Here is a 21,182-nt window from a genome sequence, read left to right as displayed (position 1 = left end):
GCGCACGCCCACATGTACAGGTACACGGTGGTTCTTTCTGTGGTAAACCAGGCATAGCCTAAACTTACTATTGTAACCATTTGTAGGAATGAGCTAGTGACTCAACAGGAATGAGTTATATAAAAGCCACAAGAATTTAGCTTCAGAACATTTTCATCAGCCCAAACAGACATTGTCCCTGTTTTAAAACAACAACAACAAGCTGAGCTCAATTCTCCACTTCTCCTGCCTCCTAGCAACCATCAGCTTGCTTCCTGTCAGGAAGGGATTGTATTCACTTGATTATGTAAATAGGATTACACAAGCCATCTTTGTTCCTGGCTGGGTTCACTAAGCATGATGGTGTCAAGGTACATTCATGTTGTAGTGTGCGTTTATATTTCATTCCTTCTTCTGGCTGCATAGTACTCCTCGGTATGGATGTACCACATTCTATTGGTTCATACGGATCGGTAGCTGTTAAGATCCCTGCTCCATTTTGGCTATTGTAAACAGCTGTTATGAATATTCAGGTTTTTGTGTAGATACAGCTTTTGCTTCTCTTGTATACAGAGGTTGTACTGCTCTGCCTTTGAGAAGCTGTGTTTATTTGTATTTATTTATTTATTTATTTATTTATTTTGATGCTAGGCTGGCTTTGAACTTGTGATCCTTCTTCCTCTGCATTTTGAGTGCTTGCATTACATCTGTGTGTAGTGAGTCCGCAACCACTCTTGTTGCTCCAGTGTACTCCTGGCCTTCCTGGTGGCCATGAAGTGGTGTCTCACTGTGGTTTTTGCCTTGGGCTGACACTGTTGAGAGTCTTTTCACCTACCTTAATTAAAAAAAAAAAATGTAGATAATAGCTTGTCTGGCAGGACCAATGCTCTCCCACCCTCAAAGGAGGCATGCTAAGTAATGTTTAGCACCTGGGGCCCCTGGGTTTTGGCTTTGTGAAATTCTGTTGGAGTAAGTATTTCCACGATGTCTGCTATCTGATGTCCAGCATGATACTGAGGACAGAGCTAGGTAAGGCTGTTCTTATCAGTAGCTCCAGCGCAACAATGGAGGGGAGGGTGAACAGAGCTCTGCTGAGGCTGCCTGGTTGTGCCTGCAGGTCGGTGCAAAGCCACAAGGGTACCATTCACAGGTTAGTCAGAAAAGAAAAGGAGTTAATGTTTATTATCGACCCCTAATCTTTAAACACTGTCTTTTGAGGCATGCCGTACTGTCCAAAGGGTCATTTAAAGCTGAAGGGACTTAAATCACCAGCCTGCTGGCTCCCAGCTGATTAGTGTCAGGAATTAAATAACCCAGGTCTTCATTACAGCGGGGGCTCTCTTCTTTTCATCAAGTATTATGGGCTGGAGTTTTCTTAGTCCAGCCCTCCCTCAGGCTTAAAGATTTGCAGATTCACAAGGTTTAGCACATTGCTGTGTTCAGAACTGTCATTTGTTAAGTGAAAAGAGGCAGAACCACGTGAAGAAAGGGGAAAAGGCTCACACTGCGAAGTCTGCTAGGAACCGTGGTGTGAGCTTTCAAAAGTCCTCTTCCAGAGGAGTCAATCCCAGCATGCTTAATTAACCCCAGCAGTGACCATGGAACTCGCTGTAAGCGTCTGTACCTTTTTCATTGTTTGCCTTCAATGCCACATTTCCGGGGGGGGGGGGGGGGAGCAGGCGTTCAGCAAAACTTTTGTTTTTATAAACTGAGCCCAGTGAGTCACTCAGAGCTGGGAATGTGACAGCGTCCCTAAGCCTTCTCAAGAATAGCTGCCCACTTCAGTGTGTTGTTTTCTGCACAGGGACCAGATTCAGAAGGGGTCAAAATGGCAAGAGGAGGGAGCAGGTCTTTGTTACCATCCGTAGAAAACTGGTTGTTGTACGGCTTTCTGAAACCGCCTGCCCGAGTGAACAGACGTGCGCGCATGCGCAACACCTCTTGTACAGAATGTGGCGTCTGCTGAGCTTGGAAGTTTCTGTGGAGTTCCTCCCAAGTGGGATGAGTTCTGACTGCCCAATGCAGATGGCTCCGAGTGGCTTCATGAGCCTATGTCTGGAATCTTAGTGACTTTCTTTTTTTCCCCTTGAAAAGGCTTTTACCAGAACAGCTGAGCTCTGCAGTTTGTGTTCCAGAACCCCGACACCCGTCTCGTCTGATTCACATTTTGCACCGCTGAGGTTAGACGAGAAGCATTTTCCTCTGCCTGTCTTCCTCTGTGTCTGGGTCATGTGCAGAGGCGGCTGAGGTGTTTGTGGGTGTCCAGTTGTCTCGGCACATTCAAAGAAATGGCTGTTCTGGGGGAGGAGTCAGCCATTGTGCATGGAGGCTGCTCCCTCTTCTGAGTTACCCTCGACAACTGAGGGAAAGGACACATTGCCCCTGTTACCTGCCCCGCAATTCTCAAGTCAAGGGAAGAGGTTTTTTGTGTTTTTATTTTTTTTAATTTTTTTGTTTTTTTGTTTTTTTTTTTTTCCTGCTGCGTGGATTCTTGGTTCCCACCCTTTGGCTCCTTTGGGTGTGAAGGCTGGAAGGAGTCTTTGTGAGAGTTGGGCAGAGCAGATTTTTTTTTTTTTTTTTTTTTTTTTTCTGGCTGACTTACAAAGCACTGGTCTTGAAATCCAATGGTCCATCACACTTACTGTTTTACCTGACAGTAAAATGCATCAGTGCCCTCGTTCGAGAAATGGAGATGATGACAGTTACAACCTCATTGGGGCGTTGTGTCAGTCAGGAAAGTGGTACATCCAACACTAACTAAGTGTAGAGCAGCCTGGCTTGTGTGAGCCTTGAAGGAAAGTCAGTGACATTGCTGTTGTGCGGCCTCAGGGTGCCTGAATCTATTTTGGTTGTGAGCGCTTGTTTTGATTTGAGACAACAAAATGCCTTACCTTCTCCATTCCATTCCTTAAAACTTTCATGATGCTCGGCTGAAATTTACTATATAGCATTTTTAATCAGTAATGGACATTTTAAGATGACTGAAAGGAGTTTCAGTGTGTGTGTGTGTGTGTGTGTGTGTGTCTGTGTCTGTGTTGTGGGGGGTGGGAAAAGAAAGTCTGTCCACTTTCAACAAACCACTCTTGGGCTCATTTCAACCAGAGCTCATACTGGCTCAGTGAGCTGAACACTTGGTTCGAGGAGGTCAGACACACACGAATAATTTTCTTTGCTTCTCCTACCACAAGGACCACACACAGTCTGCATCCAGCTCGTCTTTGCAGGTAGAGGCCAGAGTCATAAAAACTGATTTAGATGCATTCCTGGGCTCCCTAAAAAGACTTCTGTTCAGCCTGGATTTATGTTGTAGAAATTGAAATTTTAGCCAGTCTTTAATTTTTATCTTCTTGATACTTATAAGAATGCATTAGGTCTTTCTGTCTTGTGCTTTACAAAAAAACATACTTTTTCTTATTGTTCAAGACAGATTTTCACTCTTGTTTGTAGTCTAGACTGGCCTTGAAGTTGCTTCAGTTTCCAGAAAGCTAGGAATCCAAGTGTGTGCTAACATCTCTGACTCAAAACCATTGCTCTTAAGAACTTTGTCTTTGCATAATTTCTGCTAATTCTTTACTTAGTAACTTTCAACCCCCCAAACAGACGTATTATATATAGTCCCCTAAACCCTCACTAGAATCAGAGCACGGAGCTTCCCTCTCCCCTTACCCCCTTTTGGGAGTTGGTAGGCAGGGTCTTATTATGTAGCCCTGGCTGGCCTGGAACCCTGTACGTGGGCCAGACTTACCTCAAACTCACCTGCTGCTGCTTCCCAGGTGCTGGTATTAAAGCCATTGCCACCACACATGGCCCTGTCCCTTTCTCTGCTTTCTCCAGCTGCCTTGAGGCTCCCCGGGTCCCACCTCCATCACTTTCAGCACAGCTGGACCTCCTTGATGGCCCTGGCTCTTTGTGCAGTGAATGACTGGCAGTGTCTGCCCATGGGAGTCCCACGGCTCTTGTTTTGGTGGCTCCTTTTCTCTTTCTTCAGCCTCTCAAGTGTGCCCATTGCTCACTGTCTCTTCTCACTTGGCGTTTGCCATAGCATGCACTGTCTTTTCCATGGCTTCTGCTAGTGTCTTGTCCTAATGAGTTTCCCTATTTCTGTGTCTTAACTTCATGTATTCTGAGGTCTGAGCTCATCCACTTTCGGTGTATAGCCCAGTGCTGCCACTTGCCCTTATCTTCCCCCCACCTCCACCCCAATCCAGGCCACCACCACTTCTTGGGTGGATTCACTAACCTCTGTCTGTATCAGGACTGAGTTACCTGTTCCCACGAGATCCCTGAACAACGCATCCCTGAAAAACACAATGTAGAACGTGTTTTCCCTCTCTCAGTGTAGATACTGAGTGAGAATAAAGCCCAGAGGCAGCTCCTCAGGACTCCTCAGGGCTGGATCCGAACTAAGGAACCCGATTCATGCCTTTCTTGCCATCACCCTCCTTTACGTTCTTGACCCTGGCCCAAGATGGCACATCTGATAAGATGGCTTTAGCTGTCTCCCACCAGAGCCTGCTCCCTTTAGCAACCTTCCCTTGTGTTTCACACAAAAGGTTGTTTTCATCAACCATATTGGTGAGACCTTAGCCATGTGACCTGATGGAGGCACAAACTCTTTTATTCTCGACAGCTGCATACCTCTCCCAGGGTGGGTGCCATCAGTAAGAAAATGGGTATTGTGGCAGACAACTAGCAGTCACTGCACATCTACTCTCCTCCAGTCTGCTGAGCACAGTGGCCCTGATCAGTATAAACAGACAGAATCATGTGCTTCCCTAAGACTTGTTAGGAACATCATACGGTTCCGATCTGCATCCCAGAAGGGAAGCCTCTGCCTACCCCCCGGTTCATGGGATCTGTATCCCATCTTCTCTTTGCTTCCCCTCTGCTCTCTTGAGTTCTGACCCTTGAAGGCATCAGTGCCTCCCACTATGGAGTCTAGGCATTGGCTGCGCCCTCTTTCTAGAACGAGTGTCCCTCACTTGACTGACGGGGTGCTGTTCGTTTCAAGACTCAGTTCAGTGGTCCCATCTTTCCTCACTCCACTCCACTCCAACCGCTTCGGCTCGGTTTCCCTGTGTGGAACTGGATGTAGCTCACTGCAGCAGATGTGCCAGCATGCTGCAGGCCCTAGGTTCAATCGTTAGGTACCACCGGAAACAACAACTCAACACCCACCATATATCTCCCCCCGTATAATGGCATTTTCCATTTTTACTTTGTTACTTGTCTCTTTTAACACATGAGTAGGTTTTAGTTCACTATCAGCATTGGTTATATCACCTTCTTTCTCTGTCGAATGTGGGATTCAGGACTGAGGGGGGCCTGTGTGAAGACTACTTTTGTGTCATGTCTCCAGAAAGGAACATGGGAGAGAGATGCCTTGCCAGGTCATCAGAGATACAGAGCAGGACTCAAAGCCGCATTTAGAGCCATCCTACCATGTTCACTTGGTGCTCCCTGTTCTTAGGGAGGTGGCTCCCCAAGGGCACGAGTTCTAAGCTTTGGAGCCAGGCAGCTATGCCTGTAGCAGTTGTGACAGTAGGCTTTGGATCCAACTTGAGTCTCAATTTCCCCACATGCCATGGAGCAAATACCCTATCCGCAGGGCTTTATGTATGTATACACCTGTTGGAACATTCCAGATTCCTCTCAATGTGGCTTAGAAGACGGGGAGATGGCGGAGACAGACGGTGGTGAACAGCCTTCCCTCCATCAGATTCTTACACAGCATGTAGAGGAGGGGAAAATTCTCTTCTTCTCTGCTTATTTTAGTTTTTTTTTTTTTTTTTCTGGCAGAGGCCCTAGAAATTAGACTACCAAAAGATAAGCAGTACTTCTTCCCAGTGCGTGGGCACCTCCATAGAAAAAGGAAGATGTCAGTTAAAGCTACACGCTCATGTTCCAGGCGACAAGCTGTAAAACTGTGACAAGCAGAGGGGCTTTGGCTAGCCCAAGAAGCAAAGATGGATACAGATGACCTGCACAGGGCTTGCATGTTTATGGACTGCTTTTGTGTTGTGACAGAATACCTGACAGAGAAGCTCAGGAGAGGAAAGAGTAACTTTGACTTACAGTTTTAGTCCGCTGTGGTAGGGAAAGCTACTCTCTGGTGGAGGGAGTACGTGGTAGACAGAGCTCTTCACAGCAGCCAGAGCAGGAAAGCAGAGAGCAGTATCTGAAGCAGGGCCAGGACATGACTCCCATGACCCACCATCACCAGCAGGGCCCAATGGTTGAGCTACATCTAGGGTTCTCAACCTCTGGGTCATGACTCCTGCAGGGGTCACATATCAGATATCCTGCATCTCAGATGTTTATATCATAATTCATGTCAGCAGCAAAATTATAGTTAGGAAGTAGCATAGTCCTGTCCCTCCGTGTCTACTGGGGGTGCCACTCCATATGAAAATATTGTAAGTAGACTCCTGGGAGGTCAACACACTATGCCTGTTTTACAGAAAAGGAAAGCAAGGAAGAGAAAGGTCAAAGACCTTGCCCAGTGTCCTAGACTGTGTGACAGAATCAGGAGTGGAGCACAGGCAGGGGAATCCCAGAGCTGCCACACCAATGGTTCTCAACCTGTGGGTCTGGGCCCCTTTGGGAGTTTCGTATCAGGTGTCCTTCATGTCAGATACTTATATTACGATTCATACCGGTAGCAAAATAAGAGTTAGGAAGTATCAACAAGATAATTTTATGGCTGGGGGGGGGGTCAACACAACACGAGGAAATGTATTAAAGGCCCACAAAAGGTTGAGAACCACTGCTCTGTGCTATGTCACCCCTGGATAAGTCTCTGATCCCTTTTGGCTGGCCAAACGTGCATTTGCACAGGAGTCTAACTCGCACTAATGTTGATCTTCACTAGCATCCAAGGCCATCCTCAGAGCCTGCCTGACTTGTGTGTGCGGAGAAGCTTTAGCCAAAGGTGTCCCCTGCTTTTGTTCACAAAGTGCTCAGGGCCCCTGGATGAGTCAGTCCCCGCTCTGGTTTCATACTGTAAGTGAGACAGAGTTTAAATAGCTCAAAAGGCTAAAAGTAGCCCAGTCACATGAAGTGTCAGTCATCTTTTTAGAAAAGATTTGCAAAACCCGAGGAAGTCAAGGTAAGCTGTCTGGTTGCAAACAACAGATGTTGAAGGCAGACACGATGCACAGGCCTGACATGATGCACAGGCCTGACACGATGCACAGGCCTGCCATCCCAGAACCCGGGAAGCAGACGGAGGAGGATTGCCGTGAGTTTGAGTCTAGTCAGAGCTACACAGGTTTCAGGACAGTCAAGACTTTATAGCTAGAGCCTGTGTCAGAAAAACAAAAAGAGGAGGAGGAAGAGGAAGATGAAGAGGAGGAGGAAGAAGAGGGGAGGAGGAAGAGGAGAAGGAGGAAGAGGAAGAGGAAGAGGAGAAGAATAGATGTTGGGGGACAGTGGTCATTTCTGTTTTCTCTTAAAATCTTAGAGCGCTTACTTTATCCCTCATGTCTTAAACCAGACTCTTATTTCATTTCATTTGGTATGACAACCGATGTTTGACAGCCGTCCTCCCATGGGCCTTATTGGAGTCTTAGAGGTCGCAGCGAGTGAGTCTTTCCTTGTCTAGGATCTGGTGCTTCACCTTTCCTAGGCCTCTGTGGTTTCAAATATTAGTAGCTAAGTTAAAGGAGCACTTGGTGTTCCTGTAGCTTATTCCAACTAGTTTACAAACAAATGAGACTCAGACTATGGTTATTTTATTGGGCTTTGACAATTATGGGGAGTAACCCCTAATCTACTCTTCTGACTGCTGCCCTGGCTGCCTCCCCAGTGGTGTACCCAGATACTTGCTGTCTCTTCTGGCCATGTGCTCATGGCCCATATTCCCCCTGGTGACTTCCTCTCTTCTTCCTCCTTCTCCCCCTGGTCTCTCCTCCTTCAAACAGGTCACTCCAAACCCACCTACCTCTAATCCATCCAATAATGGGCTCTAGCCAATTTTATTTAATCAGTAGTTTTAATTCAGGGAACAAGGTTTGCACAACAAAAGCTTGTAAGCAGGAGAGGTCACTCATAGGTCTAGACTCATAGGTCTGGGTACAGAATTTAGCATCACAATACATAGCAACAGAGTTCTTGATGCTGTTATTCTTCACGGTTTATAGCCAGGGGAAGAGGTACAGTTATTCAAGAAGAGTCCAGATGCTGGTCACTTCCCACTTCAGCTCCCCAGTTACAAGCACTCATTTCATTATTTCTCTTGATCGTGTGTGTGTGTGTGTGTGTGTGTGTGTGTGTGTGTGTGTGTGTGTGTTCTGGAGATCAAACTGAGGCCCTGGTGCTTACAAAGCAAGCACATCACCAACTGATCCATGTCCTCAGCCTTACTTTGATGCACCTTAATGTATCAGTCACACAGATACAGCTTCTAGCCCTGGCAGAACATCTTGGAACTACATCTTTCTAACTCCCCAAGTTCTGTGCCTCTCACAGTCTTTCTTCTTTTCTTTTCTTTTTTTTTTTTTTTTGGGGGGGGGACTCTTATCTGTGATTCAAGGTCTGATTCAAGGAAGCGCCTCCTTCATGAAGCTTTCTTTGATCCGTCTCCTGGACCAGAGAACCTCTTCTGGGTCCCACTGCTACCAGTGAAGGATAATCCCCCTCCACTATAGAAGTTTTCCATCCTTGGCCACCTGGTTAGCAGTTTTCTGTTTCTTACCAGTAGAAGCTGTATAAATGTAGGTTAATGAAGATGGAAGGAAGAAGATGCAGGAATGAGAACAGGTAGTGTAAGGGCATTCAGTTGATAACTCTCATTTATTGTCCTTCCCAAGAAACATGTAACTTTGATTTAGAAGTGGACACTCAGTGTGATCCCCCCCTTTCTTTCATGACAAGACATTTTATAAATCGTGATGTTTACAATCATAATATACCATAAGCCATGTAATCATCTTGGCAATCAAAATTGCCTATAATATAAAATGATTATCCCTATTCTAGGTTAATTAGGTGAATCTAGCTAATTAAAGCTAATCAAATTCTAACATTCTCCCAGGTCAACACCAGATATCAGTTGCACTTTGTTGGGATCTAGTGGTGACCAGGCACCAGGCGTGCCTCTACCCGTTACCTGTTCAGTCTGGCACAGGTAGTAGGTACTCAACAGAAGGTCACACAAATAGGACCAGCCATAGTGGTAGGTGTACAGGCTGCTTGTGGTACATGAGCCAGTTCAAACCACACTGAGCAAAATCATTTGAAATAACCAATATTGGATCATTTTTGTCCTATAACCATGGCGGTTTGTGATAATGTGACCTACTAACCCCTTAGTGAATTAGCCAGAGAAGCCTTTTCTCTAGGAGACCTCTTAAAGGCTGGCATTTGACAGAATGGAGGTTTCAGATTTGTTCACTGATTTCATAAAAATAACCTATATAATTTCTTGAAGCCATCCAAGGCAGTTGCTGCCTGGGTGTGTCATGTGGTACTCACCAGTGTGGAGGTGAGAAGAGCAGACAGTTAACTGCTGCCGCTGTGGGGGCCCTCTTCAAAGCACTTCGGCAGGGGATGGTGTTGAGAGACTTTTTTTGAGAATGGGCAGATGTTCTGCAGTATGAGCTGAGAGTTAACTACATTATCGAGCTAGCTAAGTGGGGATGAAGAGTTCATGTGCACCTCAGCGGCGAGAGCCGGTAAAGAGTGTAGAGCCATGTAGCCTGGAGTGCCTCTGGGAACCCTTTGTACTCTAGATGGTTCTCTTTTGTCCATGGGATCTCCGGCTTCATTTACCCCTAGCTGGTTTCTTTTAACCTCTGTGTTCTGTTTGTCTAACTGTGACAGGCAGATGCTAAACCGTCCATCTCTTTGGTAGGGTCTTTGGTAGCTCTTTGATTGACAATGGAGAATTTTGAGCTGAAGGGTGGATGCAGATTGCTGGGTGCACTTGACCCTTGAGGGCTGTCGTCGTGTAGATACCAGGATTGTTGGCTTTCCAAGGCTCATTTCCTGTTTTGAGCCCACAGTGCCTATCACCCTAAGAACAGCCAGTGGGTTTGGTAGTAGCAGTTAAGAAATGTGCCCGTGTCTCAGTTCTGTCAGCTGATCATAGACAGATAATTCTTTCTGTAGTCCCACAGAACATCGTTAAAACTGGGTTTCTGACAACTTTGACCATTTAATATTTTGATAAGTGTTTATTAAAATACTTTAAAAGTTTTACGTTTTTGATAAGCATTTTTAACCTTTTATTATGGCATATTTCGAACTTGAGAGTGGACAGAACAGTATAATCAACCCCTTTGTACACAGTAAGCAGCGCATAGCAGGCTCTCTTGCCTGTTCCTTGTCCCGACCCTCAGGCCCTTGCCTTGTGGCATTCACATAATTTCTACTGCCGAGCCTTCAGAATACAAGCTCCACAAGACATAGGGTCTCCAGTGTGAGCAAAGGCACAGAGCTAGCTCTGTATTCCTAAATATACCAGCAGAACTTCCTGGATACCATCAAGTCTCCAGGCTGAGGAAGAAATTGCTTCAAGAGTAACTTTATCTATAGAATGTGTCCAAGTGATAGGGTGTGTTACCAAAAAATACTGTAAGTCGATTTTTTTCAACACTAATTATTATAGGTAGTAACAGTATAGGGGCTTACAGTCTCAGGAGGTTAGAGTCCATGATTATCATGGTGGGAAGCCTGGCAGAAGGCAGGTAGGCAACTGGAGCAGAAGCTGGGAGCTTACATCTGATCCACAGACGCGAGGCAGGGGATGGTGTGAATTTTATAACCTCCAAGTCCACACTCAGTGACACATGTCCTCTAACAAGGCCACACCTCCCAATCCTTCCCATATAGTTCTACCCAGTGGGGATGAAACATTCAAATATATGAGCCGATGGGAGGCATTCATATTCAAACCAGCACAGCCAGTTTTAACGCATGTTTGGGGAGACCTGAACTCATGTCCCAGTGTGTGCACAGAAAGCACTTCACTCACTGAGCTGTCTCCTCAGACCCAGCCGTTTAGTATTTTAGAGGTAGAGAACCATGCAGAGAGCCAAAGAATAGTATAAGTCCAGGGACAGCTTATTTGAAGGGCAGGTTAAGGCTCTGCCTTTGCAGCGCTCTCTCTGGCTTGGCTCAGTTTTAAATAGTTCATGTTTGCAATCTACACTTATCTGAAGTCTGTGTTCTCCTCTCGGAGGAACTTTCCAGGTATGGGTACTGTATAGTCAAAGTTTTCAACAAACTGTGAGCTTCCCAACTTGGACTTTTCTGGAAACCTAGCCCTGGGGCAGCCCCAGGGTAACACTGAAGGGAATACACTGAAGGGTTGTGTTTTTCATCTGATTAGCCATGGCTGTGGTGGGGATGCTGAGCATGGGGACTGCTTGAGTCCCACAGGACTGTGTATTGTATGCTGTGTGGTTCATTTCCATACAAAAGCCCCAGGGCTAACCTCCTGTCTCTCTGCATTGCTAGTTACCTCTGCTGCTCACATAGCCTCAAACACTAAGCAAACGCTTAATCTGATGGGAGAGTTGGCTTATGATTCTAGTCATTTCTATTCTCATGAAGATATGAAGTATTAGGAAATAAAAAAATACAGAGCACATAGAGATAGACAGACATCCCTATCACAAAAGCAAAAGCAAAATGCTACCTGTTAGTGTGAATTATCCAAACTGAATCCAGAGATGCACGGGCCTGCCTTGTCTTTTGCTGCTGAAAACAGTGAGCTGTCCTGTCCTGGTCAGCAGTCACCACCATAGCAGAGGCAGGGGAGTGTCCTGACTGCAGTTACTGGATCTGGGAGGATTTTAATGGGACTGTGAGGCACCGTAACGTGTGTCTCTAGGAACTGTATTTGCCTGCATTGGCACAGGCTTACATGAACATTATTCCATGATTTTAGTAATGGAAATGAAAGTTTTGCCTTGGGTTTTTCAACATCGAGTTTTTATTCTGGATATTAATTTGATCTCAGCTAACTGCCTAAGCAGTGATCGCAACCATATTTAAAAGCATAATCTTTAAAAACTGTAATCTTCAGAATTAAGCCACTCTTATGTGTAACCACTAAGTTGTTAATATGAAGGCTTTTTTTTTTTTTAATAGAATGGCAACACTTTATCAGATGTGAAGCCCCCACCCATATTAGAATATTAGGTTTTGGCATTTTTTAACCTCTACGCTAGATTCTCATTCTTATTAAAGAGAAGCCATCAACCATCAAATAAGAAAAAACTTTGGTTATATTTATGCTAGTTTTCCTGATCCTGGAAGGGTCTGTATCAAATTATTTCCAGTGGACACAGGAACATGTCATAGCCACCCAGCACTTTGTGGCCTCTCCCCTCTCCCTGATTAATGGCACCTGCCACACTTGAGACTTGTTCTTTAAATTCTGCTCCAGGTGGAAGAGGAAAAGGTTACCCTTATGAATGGGCCTTCGGTGCTCACTTGAGACTTTTAGTAGAACATGTCCCCCTTTTCCGTGGATGAGCGGGTGGGACCTCTGTGCCCTTCCCCCAGGAACTTGAACTTTCATGGCGAGCACTTTTCTCCTTAGCCCAAGAGAAGATCTGCTTATAAAGTTTCCAGGGTCAACAAGTTGTGCATGCTTTGGCCTCTGTCATGAAAGTCTGTGACTTTCCTGAAGGACATAGAACCGGTAGTTTGAATGTGGCTGAATGACAGAAGATCAAGGCAAGTTCGAAGGCTACCATCTGGATGCAGGTTGCCATGGAGAAGTGCAGTGGATGCTGGCACAAGGTGTGATGCTTTATATGTATTGAGGACTGCCGGATCTAGGAACTGTCACTTTTGTCATTTTAGTTGGATAACCATATTTTATTCTCTTGCCATAATATTTCACGTACATAATTATATTTTTCAGTTTATTTTTTAGTCTGTGTTCTCTTGATGCCTCTGTCGAGGGCATGCTGTGTCAGCGCCTGTCTTGGATCTGCCTGTTTTAGCCCATTGACAAGGACGTGAGGCTGACTGGATTTGAAACTGTAGTGGCACTGGGTGGCCTAATGGTAGCATAGTGGTGAGTGTGTGGACAGGTTCCTCACAGCCAGAACTGAGAGAAAGGGTGGGAGGGTGTACTCGGCACACAGTCAAGCAGAGCACTCACCCAGAGGATTGCTTAAAGAGAGGGATTTGGCTCCAACAAACGGCCATTTTATCACACACACCCAAATATGTAGTCAACTTGCCTCCTTTTGTTCATGTTTTGCTTATATTTAGCTTGTTAATTTGTTTTGGTCTCATAACTACACAAGAGCTACAAGTATAGCACATTTACCCCCCATATTATGTCTGCACATAACCGAACGATATCAAATTAATTAAATGCATATAGCATTGAAGAATTCAGGACTGAGTTCAAACTCTGGGATGCTTGTGACTTTGAGTAAATTAATTATATTCTCATGGCTTGGTTTCTTCGTGTGTGAAGTGGAGCAGCAAGAGTTCTCATGTTATAGTTCTGTGAGGACTTCCTGCAGGTGATCTGTGCACCAGACTAACGTAGGAGCTCGCCCACAGTGAGTGAGTGCCGTGGAATTACTTTTCTCTAAGTGCCCATAAGTATTCAAGCTTGAGAAATCTGGTGATGGGGTAAACTGTTTTTAGGTAAAAGTGTTTTGAGAGACTTGAGCTCACTTTTGGCTCAGCATCTCGTGATATTAGGTTGGCCTCATAACCTCTCACAGGCTCAGTTTCCTGGCAGCTTCCCAGAGTTACTGTGAACAATGATTTATCAGTAAGGTAATAGTATATATGTATGTTGTATGTAGAGGAGTTATTATATATTATGCATATAAGATTGATTATAGAAACAGGCTTCCATGACTATGGAGTTGAAAAGTCCCACATTCTGCCATCTGCAATCTAGAGATTCCAAAGCCAGTGATAATTCAGGTCAGGTCACATGGCTTGAGAGTCATAGGAACCAGTGGTCCATCTGTAGCGGGAAGATTGAGATGTAGTGGGGAGTAGGCTGTGCCAATAGTCCCCAAAGCCAAGAAGTCGGAACTCTGCTGTCCCAGGGCAGAGCAGATGGATTTCCCAACTTAAGAACAGAGTTTATCTTCCTGTTGCTTTACTCCTTCTTCTGGGAACACCAGACAAGAGCAGCTTAAGGAAGGAAATTTGACTCATAGCTTGCATGCATTCATCATGGTGGCAGGACCTTGAGGCTGCTGGTCACATTGCATCAACAGGTTAGAGGTATTTTTGTTTCATGGATCTCTTAAGCACAGCAATTAAAACTTAAAAAAATAACTTTAGCTCTTACACTAAGCGCTGCTGTGTCTACTCCATATGCACCATGAAAGAGCAGAAATATGTATCTATACAGAGGGTGGTATTGAGCATGTCCACTGCTAGGTCAGTTCGTTCAAACTCTTCCCAGCTTTTGCATGCTCTGGCCCAGTTGTCCTTCGGTTTTCTCTGTCATGGCTCCTGGTGACACTCAAACCCAAAACTGTTTATCACTGTTCGCGCACAAGGCTGTGACCTGACTCCCCAGCACCACAGTAACAGCTAATAATTATTAACTGCAGCGTGAAGAATGGGTGCTAACCGGGAGGCCAGCAGGGAACTTGCTGGACTTGAGGTGAGACATGATGAAGTTCTGATGGAGGCGTGTAGCAACCATGCACAGGGTGACCCAGGCACAGGAGAGCTTCGGAGGAAGACTAGGAGCACTGGGAAACATGGGAGGAGTGGTAAATGGTTTTGAGGTTGGTGTGTGTCCAACAACAATTACATTTTCAAAAGTACGCCTTGTGATACAGCACTCCTTGCTATCCATTGAGACTAGCTCAGGATAGACCCCAATCCCTCAGCCTTACATGTGAGCATTGCCTAATCTGGCCTCAAACAGCCTTTCTTTGTGTCATTTCCTACACTTCTGATCCACCCTGGGTTTCAGTTCTCCAAATACTCTCAGGGCTCTGTTGTTTTTGCAGCCTGGAACCTTCCTTGCTTTCTCTACAGAGAAACTGTTATTTATCCTTTGAAAACCAGGTCTGAGTGCTACTTCCTTAAAAGCTCAGCTTCTCCTCCATCCACTTCTGGGCTTTCTCATTCCTGGATTAGGAAGCATCCTCTTCTTCCACCCACAGCATTCCTGTGACAGTTTCTACAGACCTTCTGCCCTCTCCTCTAACCCTGAGACTTCAGGCCTGGGACAGGCCCCCAACACAGGCCCGGGACTGGCTGAATAAGGCAATGACGGACAACTCAAGTGTGTGCATGTGAGTGCAGGTCTCCACAGAGGCCAGAAGAGGATGCTGGTCCTCTTAGAGCTGGAGTTTCAGGCTGCTGGGGGCTGCCTTCTGTGGGTGGTGGGAACCAGCAAGCACTATTAACTGCTGAGCCACTTCTCCAGCCCTTCAAACTTCCAGCTGTGAGACAGGAAAAAATGTGAGATAGAAAAAAATGGGAATAATTAAGGGGTCCTGGAAAGAGAAAGAAGCCTCTCATTTTGGTGTCATTTCCTGCTGGCTGAGTGTCCAAGAAATCCAGCACAACAGATAAGATCAAGAGAGCTTGCAAAGATAATCTCTCTCTAAGGGCCATTCATGCAGCAGTGTTCGAAACAACAGATGAACAGGCTTACTTGGAGTCAGAATGTCTCTGACCCTGACCTTAACTTTATTAGTACCCCTCTCTGATCCCTAAAACCAAGTCACTGATAAAAGCAATTTCATTAAGAGAATTACATAGAACAGCTCATTTGATATTTTTTAACTTAAGTTTAAAACTTTGTGGGCTTTTTTTGTTGTTGTTTTTTTTTGTTTTTTGTTTTTGTTTTTTTTTGTTTTTTTGTTTTGTTTTGTTTTGTTTTTAGTGAGGTTTTCTTTGCTATCCTGGAGCTTGCTCTGTAGACCAGACTGGCCTCAAACTCAGACATCATTTCCTCTGCCTCCCGAGTGCTGGGATTAAAGGCGTACACCACCACCGCAAAGCTTTCAACTTTTTGTTTTATCTTTGAGCCCTATAAAACATATCCTTTGAGCAGTGTAACTAAGCCGCAAAGTCTAGTGTTAAGGCAATCAGGCTGTGACATCTGTGCTGTTTGCCAGGGGTGATTTGCCTTATCTGTCTGTCTGTCTGGGTGTCTCCTTCCTCCCTGACCATTCCACTTGCTTTGGCTTCTTAAAAAAAAAAAAAAAAAAAAAAAAGCTGCATCAGACTAGCAGAGGGCTGTTCTTCACCAAGGGTATCCAAGTATCTGCATGCCTGCTAGAAACCCAAGGGAAATCCTCTGAATAGACACATGCTGGAGGGGTCTCCCTCCCACTCCGCCTTAACTCTTTAGACTTAAAGCTTAAGTGTAAGTCATTAAGTTCATATTCACTCCACTTTGCAAACCTGTTAGCTTTGCTTTACCCTGACTTATCCTGAAATTCTTTTCTGTGCATTCACGGCTTTACCTGAGTGAAGGTCCTTAGTCCCTCACAGTGGCTCTGTTGACCAGGGTCTCGCTACTGCCACTGATGATGCTACTGGAAGATCTTTGGAGCCAAAAGTCCAAATACTAATTAGCACTTTAGGAAATTTTCATAGAGGGTGTGTATGAGTTAGTCCAGTATCAAAGTCATCCCATTTTCCTGGAGATAGTGACCTAACTCTGACACTGGCCTGTAGTAGCCAGAGTTGAAGTGATTTGAGGCAAGCATTATGGAGACAGACCACACCTTCTTGATGCAGGGCTAGCAAGAATAGTCTCCCAAGGGTCGACAAAAGATGGGGTAAACACTATCCTGGCCTAAAGCCGTGCCTCCGGGGTGAGGGATGAGGTCTCGCAGGACTTCTGTGCTGTTTCTCATTTTCTACAACGAACACACGTGACTTGGTAATAGAAGGGTGATGCTCTTGCAATTTCTTCTATATGTTAGTGAGTACAGGCCCGAGGAGCAGGGTGGGAAACCCTGCCTGACCAGACATTGGGTATCAGGTTATTTTTAGGTCCCTGGCCACCCTTTTATCTGGCTTTAAGCTATCCTCAGTCATTCTGGTCTGTTTTTGAGTTTTTATTTAGCGAATAATTCTGAGTCTGTTTCTTTGGGTCGGATTCCTTTTAAGCACTTCTGCAATATCAGCTCATTTAGCCATCATACCACGCCTATGGGATTGATACTGTCACTAGTCCCATTTTTCAGATGGGGAGTGAGGTAGGAATGTGATTTTTTTTCCTTGCATGGCTTGTTTATTCTGCTGGAGTCTCTCTGTCTCTATCATCCCACCTCTGGCACAGAAGCTACAGTTCTGAACATCTTTTTGTCATTATTATTTTGAGACAGTTTCTCTGTATAATCCCGACTGTCCTGACATTCACTCTGTAGACCAGGCTGGCCTTGAACTCACGGACGTCCACCTGCCTCTGCCTTCAGAGTGATGGGATCAAAGCTGTGTGCCACCACCACCCACCTTTTGTCTTGTAATTTTTTTTTTTTTTTGTCTTGACACCATTACTGACACAAGGCAGATGGTGGCTTGAGAAACCAAGGGAAAAGGAGAGAAGCAGCATCAGGATGGCCCAAAGGCAAAGCGACCATCGAACAGCGTTGATGCTCTTTTGGTCAGAAGGCAAGGCAGTCTAGCAAGTCCACCAAGCTTGGTCATCGCTGCCCTTTTTTTTTTTTTTTTTTTTTTTTTTTTTGAGGTTGCTCTAGCCAGCTGTGGGGGTTGAAGGTTGCGAGTGGTTAGGAGAGTGGGTGGGAAGGAAGTATAGGCTGAACATTCAGCTGTTCTCTCAGGAAGGAAGGAGAAGGCTGAAGGCAGTAGGCTAGCCCACGGGCAGGTGCTCGATTTAGATGTCTAAGCAGAAGCAAATACCTGGAAGAGAACAACTCCACAGCTTGTTCCCATTTTGTAGCCCTGGCTGTCCTGTAACTGGCTATGTAGACCAGACTGACCTTGAATTTGAACCAGGCTCGGAGAACTTCCATGCTCCATATCCCCACAGTCCAGTCTGGGACTTGACTCCCTAGTCCTCCCACCCCTTGCAGCTGAGGCATCGCAGGGTCCAGAGGGCTTAGGCAGCACTAGAGGCCCTCACTGTCTTCAGCGTGAGTGAGCTGAGGTCTTATCACCCACAGACTGAGGAGAGCAGCCCTACCTCATGGGATGCTGTCTCACAGAGCTGAAGTGCCAGCTGCCATCTTAACAGCCTCTGTGCCCTTTTTATCTTGTCCTAGAATCAGGGTTGAAGGAAGAGACAATGGTAAGATCTTAGAGTGCCGCTGAGTTACAGGAGGGAGATGCTGAAAGCCTGCACTTGGAGTGGCCATGGGCTTTTTTGTAAAGCACTGAGAGCTTATCCCCCCTTCCCCACCCCCGAGGGAATGGCAAGGGAGTGGGAAGGTGTTAGGCAGGGCTGGTGGCCTCTGGAGCAGACACACAAGGCAGGAGGGCAGCAGTGAGGGCCCAGCTAAGTGTGGGGAGGACAGGCCATTTGCAGCCCACTTGCAAGGGACCAGGAACAGAACTGAAGATGGATTAGAGTATCTGGAGGTAGAGGGGAGGGAAGGAGAGGAGAAAAGGAGGGAGAAGAAGGGAAGGAAAAGGTGAAAGAAGGGTAGGAGGGAGGGGATGAATGATGAACAACTGTCTGAGAATATGTATGAGAATACACACACACACACTCACACACATTCACACACACACACAGTCACACACACTCACACTCACACGCACTCACACACACACACTCACACACACACACTCACACACACACACTCACTCACACACTCTCTCTCACACACACACACACTCACATTCACACACACTCACACACAGTCACACACACACACTCACACTCACGCACTAACACACACACACACACACACACTCACTCTCACACACTCTTACACACACACTCACTCACACACTCACACACAGTCACACACACTCACACTCACGCACTCACACACACACACTCACTCTCACACACACTCTCACACACACACACGCACACACACACACTCACACACACACACTCTCACACACACACACACTCTCACACACACTCACACACACTCACACACACTCACGCACTCACACACACTCACTCTCACACACACTCACACACACACACACACACTGGCTGCTGATGGACTGAGCAAGGGTAGGTTTGAAGTGTCACCCCCTCCTGCTCCCCGGCCCTGAGACAGGGGTCTCACTATGTAGCTGTGACTGTCCTGGAACTTACTAAGTAGACCAGGCTGGCCTAGAACTCACAGAGCTCTGCTTGCCTCTGCCTCCTGAGTATGGGGAGTAAAGACGTGCGCCACCCTGCTTGCATTGAGAAGTCTTAGGTTTGAAGATGTCGTGCACGTTCTTGGGCACAGTAAGGAGAGAAGACAGAGCCGTGGCCGGAGGAGAGGCTGCCGAGTGTTGGATAAAATCATTCTCTTTTTGTCTTTTTGGTCTTGTACTGTGGATTGATCCATGGGCCTAGCACAGGCTAGGCAAGTGCTCTGTTCCCGAGCCACACTGCTGTTCCCATACCACTCTCTGCTCCTTTTCTTTACGAAGACAGGTCTCACTTAGTTGCCCAGGTTAGCCTTCGAATTTCTGTCTAGCCCCAGCAGTCCTTGAACCTTTTGATCGTCTTGTCTCAGCCACCTGAGTAGCTAGGATGCAGGTCTATGCCATCAGGTCTAGCTAAAAACGGACTTTTAATTTTTAAGTAATTTTTAGTGATTGATTCCAGGGCCTTTCAATTGTGTCTTTTTCTTCTTTTCCTTCTATGATTATTATATAAACATCCCCAAAAGTAACAGTCTATAGAAGACATTTTGTGCTCGGTGCATCGGACGCATTCTATCTGGATACTGTATTCGTTGTTAGTTTTTCATGCATACACTTCCCTGGAGGCCTGCATATGCTTCTTTGTATTCTTTTGATTCTTCCCTGGAATGAATTTTCAGGTATGAAGCTAATGTGCTCAAGGGCGTGGGTGGGTCCTAATGATCTGCTGGCAGATTTGCAGTGCGCAGGGAGACTGGGCGGATGCTGGGAAGTCCAGCCTTTCACCCTGCTGTTCAGGTCAAGCTTTGTGTCTATGAGCAGACCACCTCCCCTCAGTTATCCTGAACTCTGCACCACTTCCAAGGAAGGCATCTCCGACAGGGGGCACACGGGGGAACACTTGGCTGCAGTGTGTGTCAGTGACCCAGTAACTGGAGCTCTGTGTGTTTGGTAATTTTTTTTTAATGGACACTTATCGTCAAGAGACTGAACAAAGGTGTTTCTAGAGGGAAAGGTAGCAATGAAAGGGAGTCTGTCTCTGTTTCAGAGGTTTGTGTTGTTGAAGTAAGGACAGAGCAAGCTCACCATTAGAAATGAAAGGATCTAATGACTTCCATTATAGTCATCACAAGGTTAGTATTTTTGATCTATTTTAACAGTTAAGGGAAATGTGATTTATATAATTATTAAAAAAATTATACTGTATGCAGCAGCGTACGTGTGTGTGTCTGTGTGTCTGTGTGCACATGTGTAGGTCTGAACATAGCCTTGTCTCTCAATATCCACCTCTCCCCACTTCATCATGGCCTGGAATTTGTCACTCAGTCTAGGCTGGATGGCCACTGAATCCCAGGGACTTTCCTCCTTGGCATTGGGATAACAAACATCTACCTGTGCCTGGCTGCTTTTACATGGTTTCTGGAGTATCAAACTCAAGTCCTTACTCTTGTAAGGCAAGCCCTCTACTAACTGGGCTCTCTTTGTGTTATCTTGCCTGCTCTAAGTTGTAATCTTCTGAATCAGTAATTTCTCATCAACTAAAGTCAGCCATTAAATAGTTTTCTTATGTCCTGTGCTTGTGACACACCTCCTCTTTTTCTCTTCTTACAGAAAAAATACAGGAAGGGATCCATTGATATTTCAAAAATCAAGTGTGTGGAAATAGTGAAGAACGATGATGGTATCATTCCCTGTCAAAATAAATATCCATTCCAGGTGAGTTGGCAGCCAGTGCCAGGCGTTGTCCTGTTCCCATTTGACATTGCAGTTTCCTGTCCTGGGTTTGGTGGCTAGTTTTTCTGGGCTTCTCTGCCACCTTCACAGTCCTTTCTGTTCTTCACCAACTGTGTAAGTCTTTGGAGGCCAAAATGTTTTCCTTTTGGTTGCTGTCATCTACCTTTGGTCCAGAGTCACTACACCCCAGGTCTTCACTTCCGGGTCACTTTAATCAG

General features: G+C 45.7%; 1 protein-coding gene across 4 annotated transcripts in view; it reads left to right on the top strand.

The window, feature by feature from the left end:
• Tec (tec protein tyrosine kinase) overlaps positions 1-21,182 on the top strand; it is a 108,712-nt gene that overhangs the window by 53,163 nt on the left and 34,367 nt on the right. For all 4 annotated transcript variants that reach the window (XM_034509127.2, XM_076938625.1, XM_076938626.1 and 1 more), the window contains one exon: positions 20,842-20,946. In XM_034509127.2, coding sequence (XP_034365018.1) covers positions 20,842-20,946 — 105 coding nt within the window. The remainder of the gene's footprint in view (positions 1-20,841; positions 20,947-21,182) is intronic.

The sequence above is a fragment of the Arvicanthis niloticus genome, chromosome 7, assembly GCF_011762505.2.
Source record: "Arvicanthis niloticus isolate mArvNil1 chromosome 7, mArvNil1.pat.X, whole genome shotgun sequence".
Classification (NCBI taxonomy): domain Eukaryota; kingdom Metazoa; phylum Chordata; class Mammalia; order Rodentia; family Muridae; genus Arvicanthis; species Arvicanthis niloticus.
The sequence above is the reverse complement of the archived record's forward strand: the minus strand, read 5'-3'. Positions and strand labels throughout refer to the sequence as shown.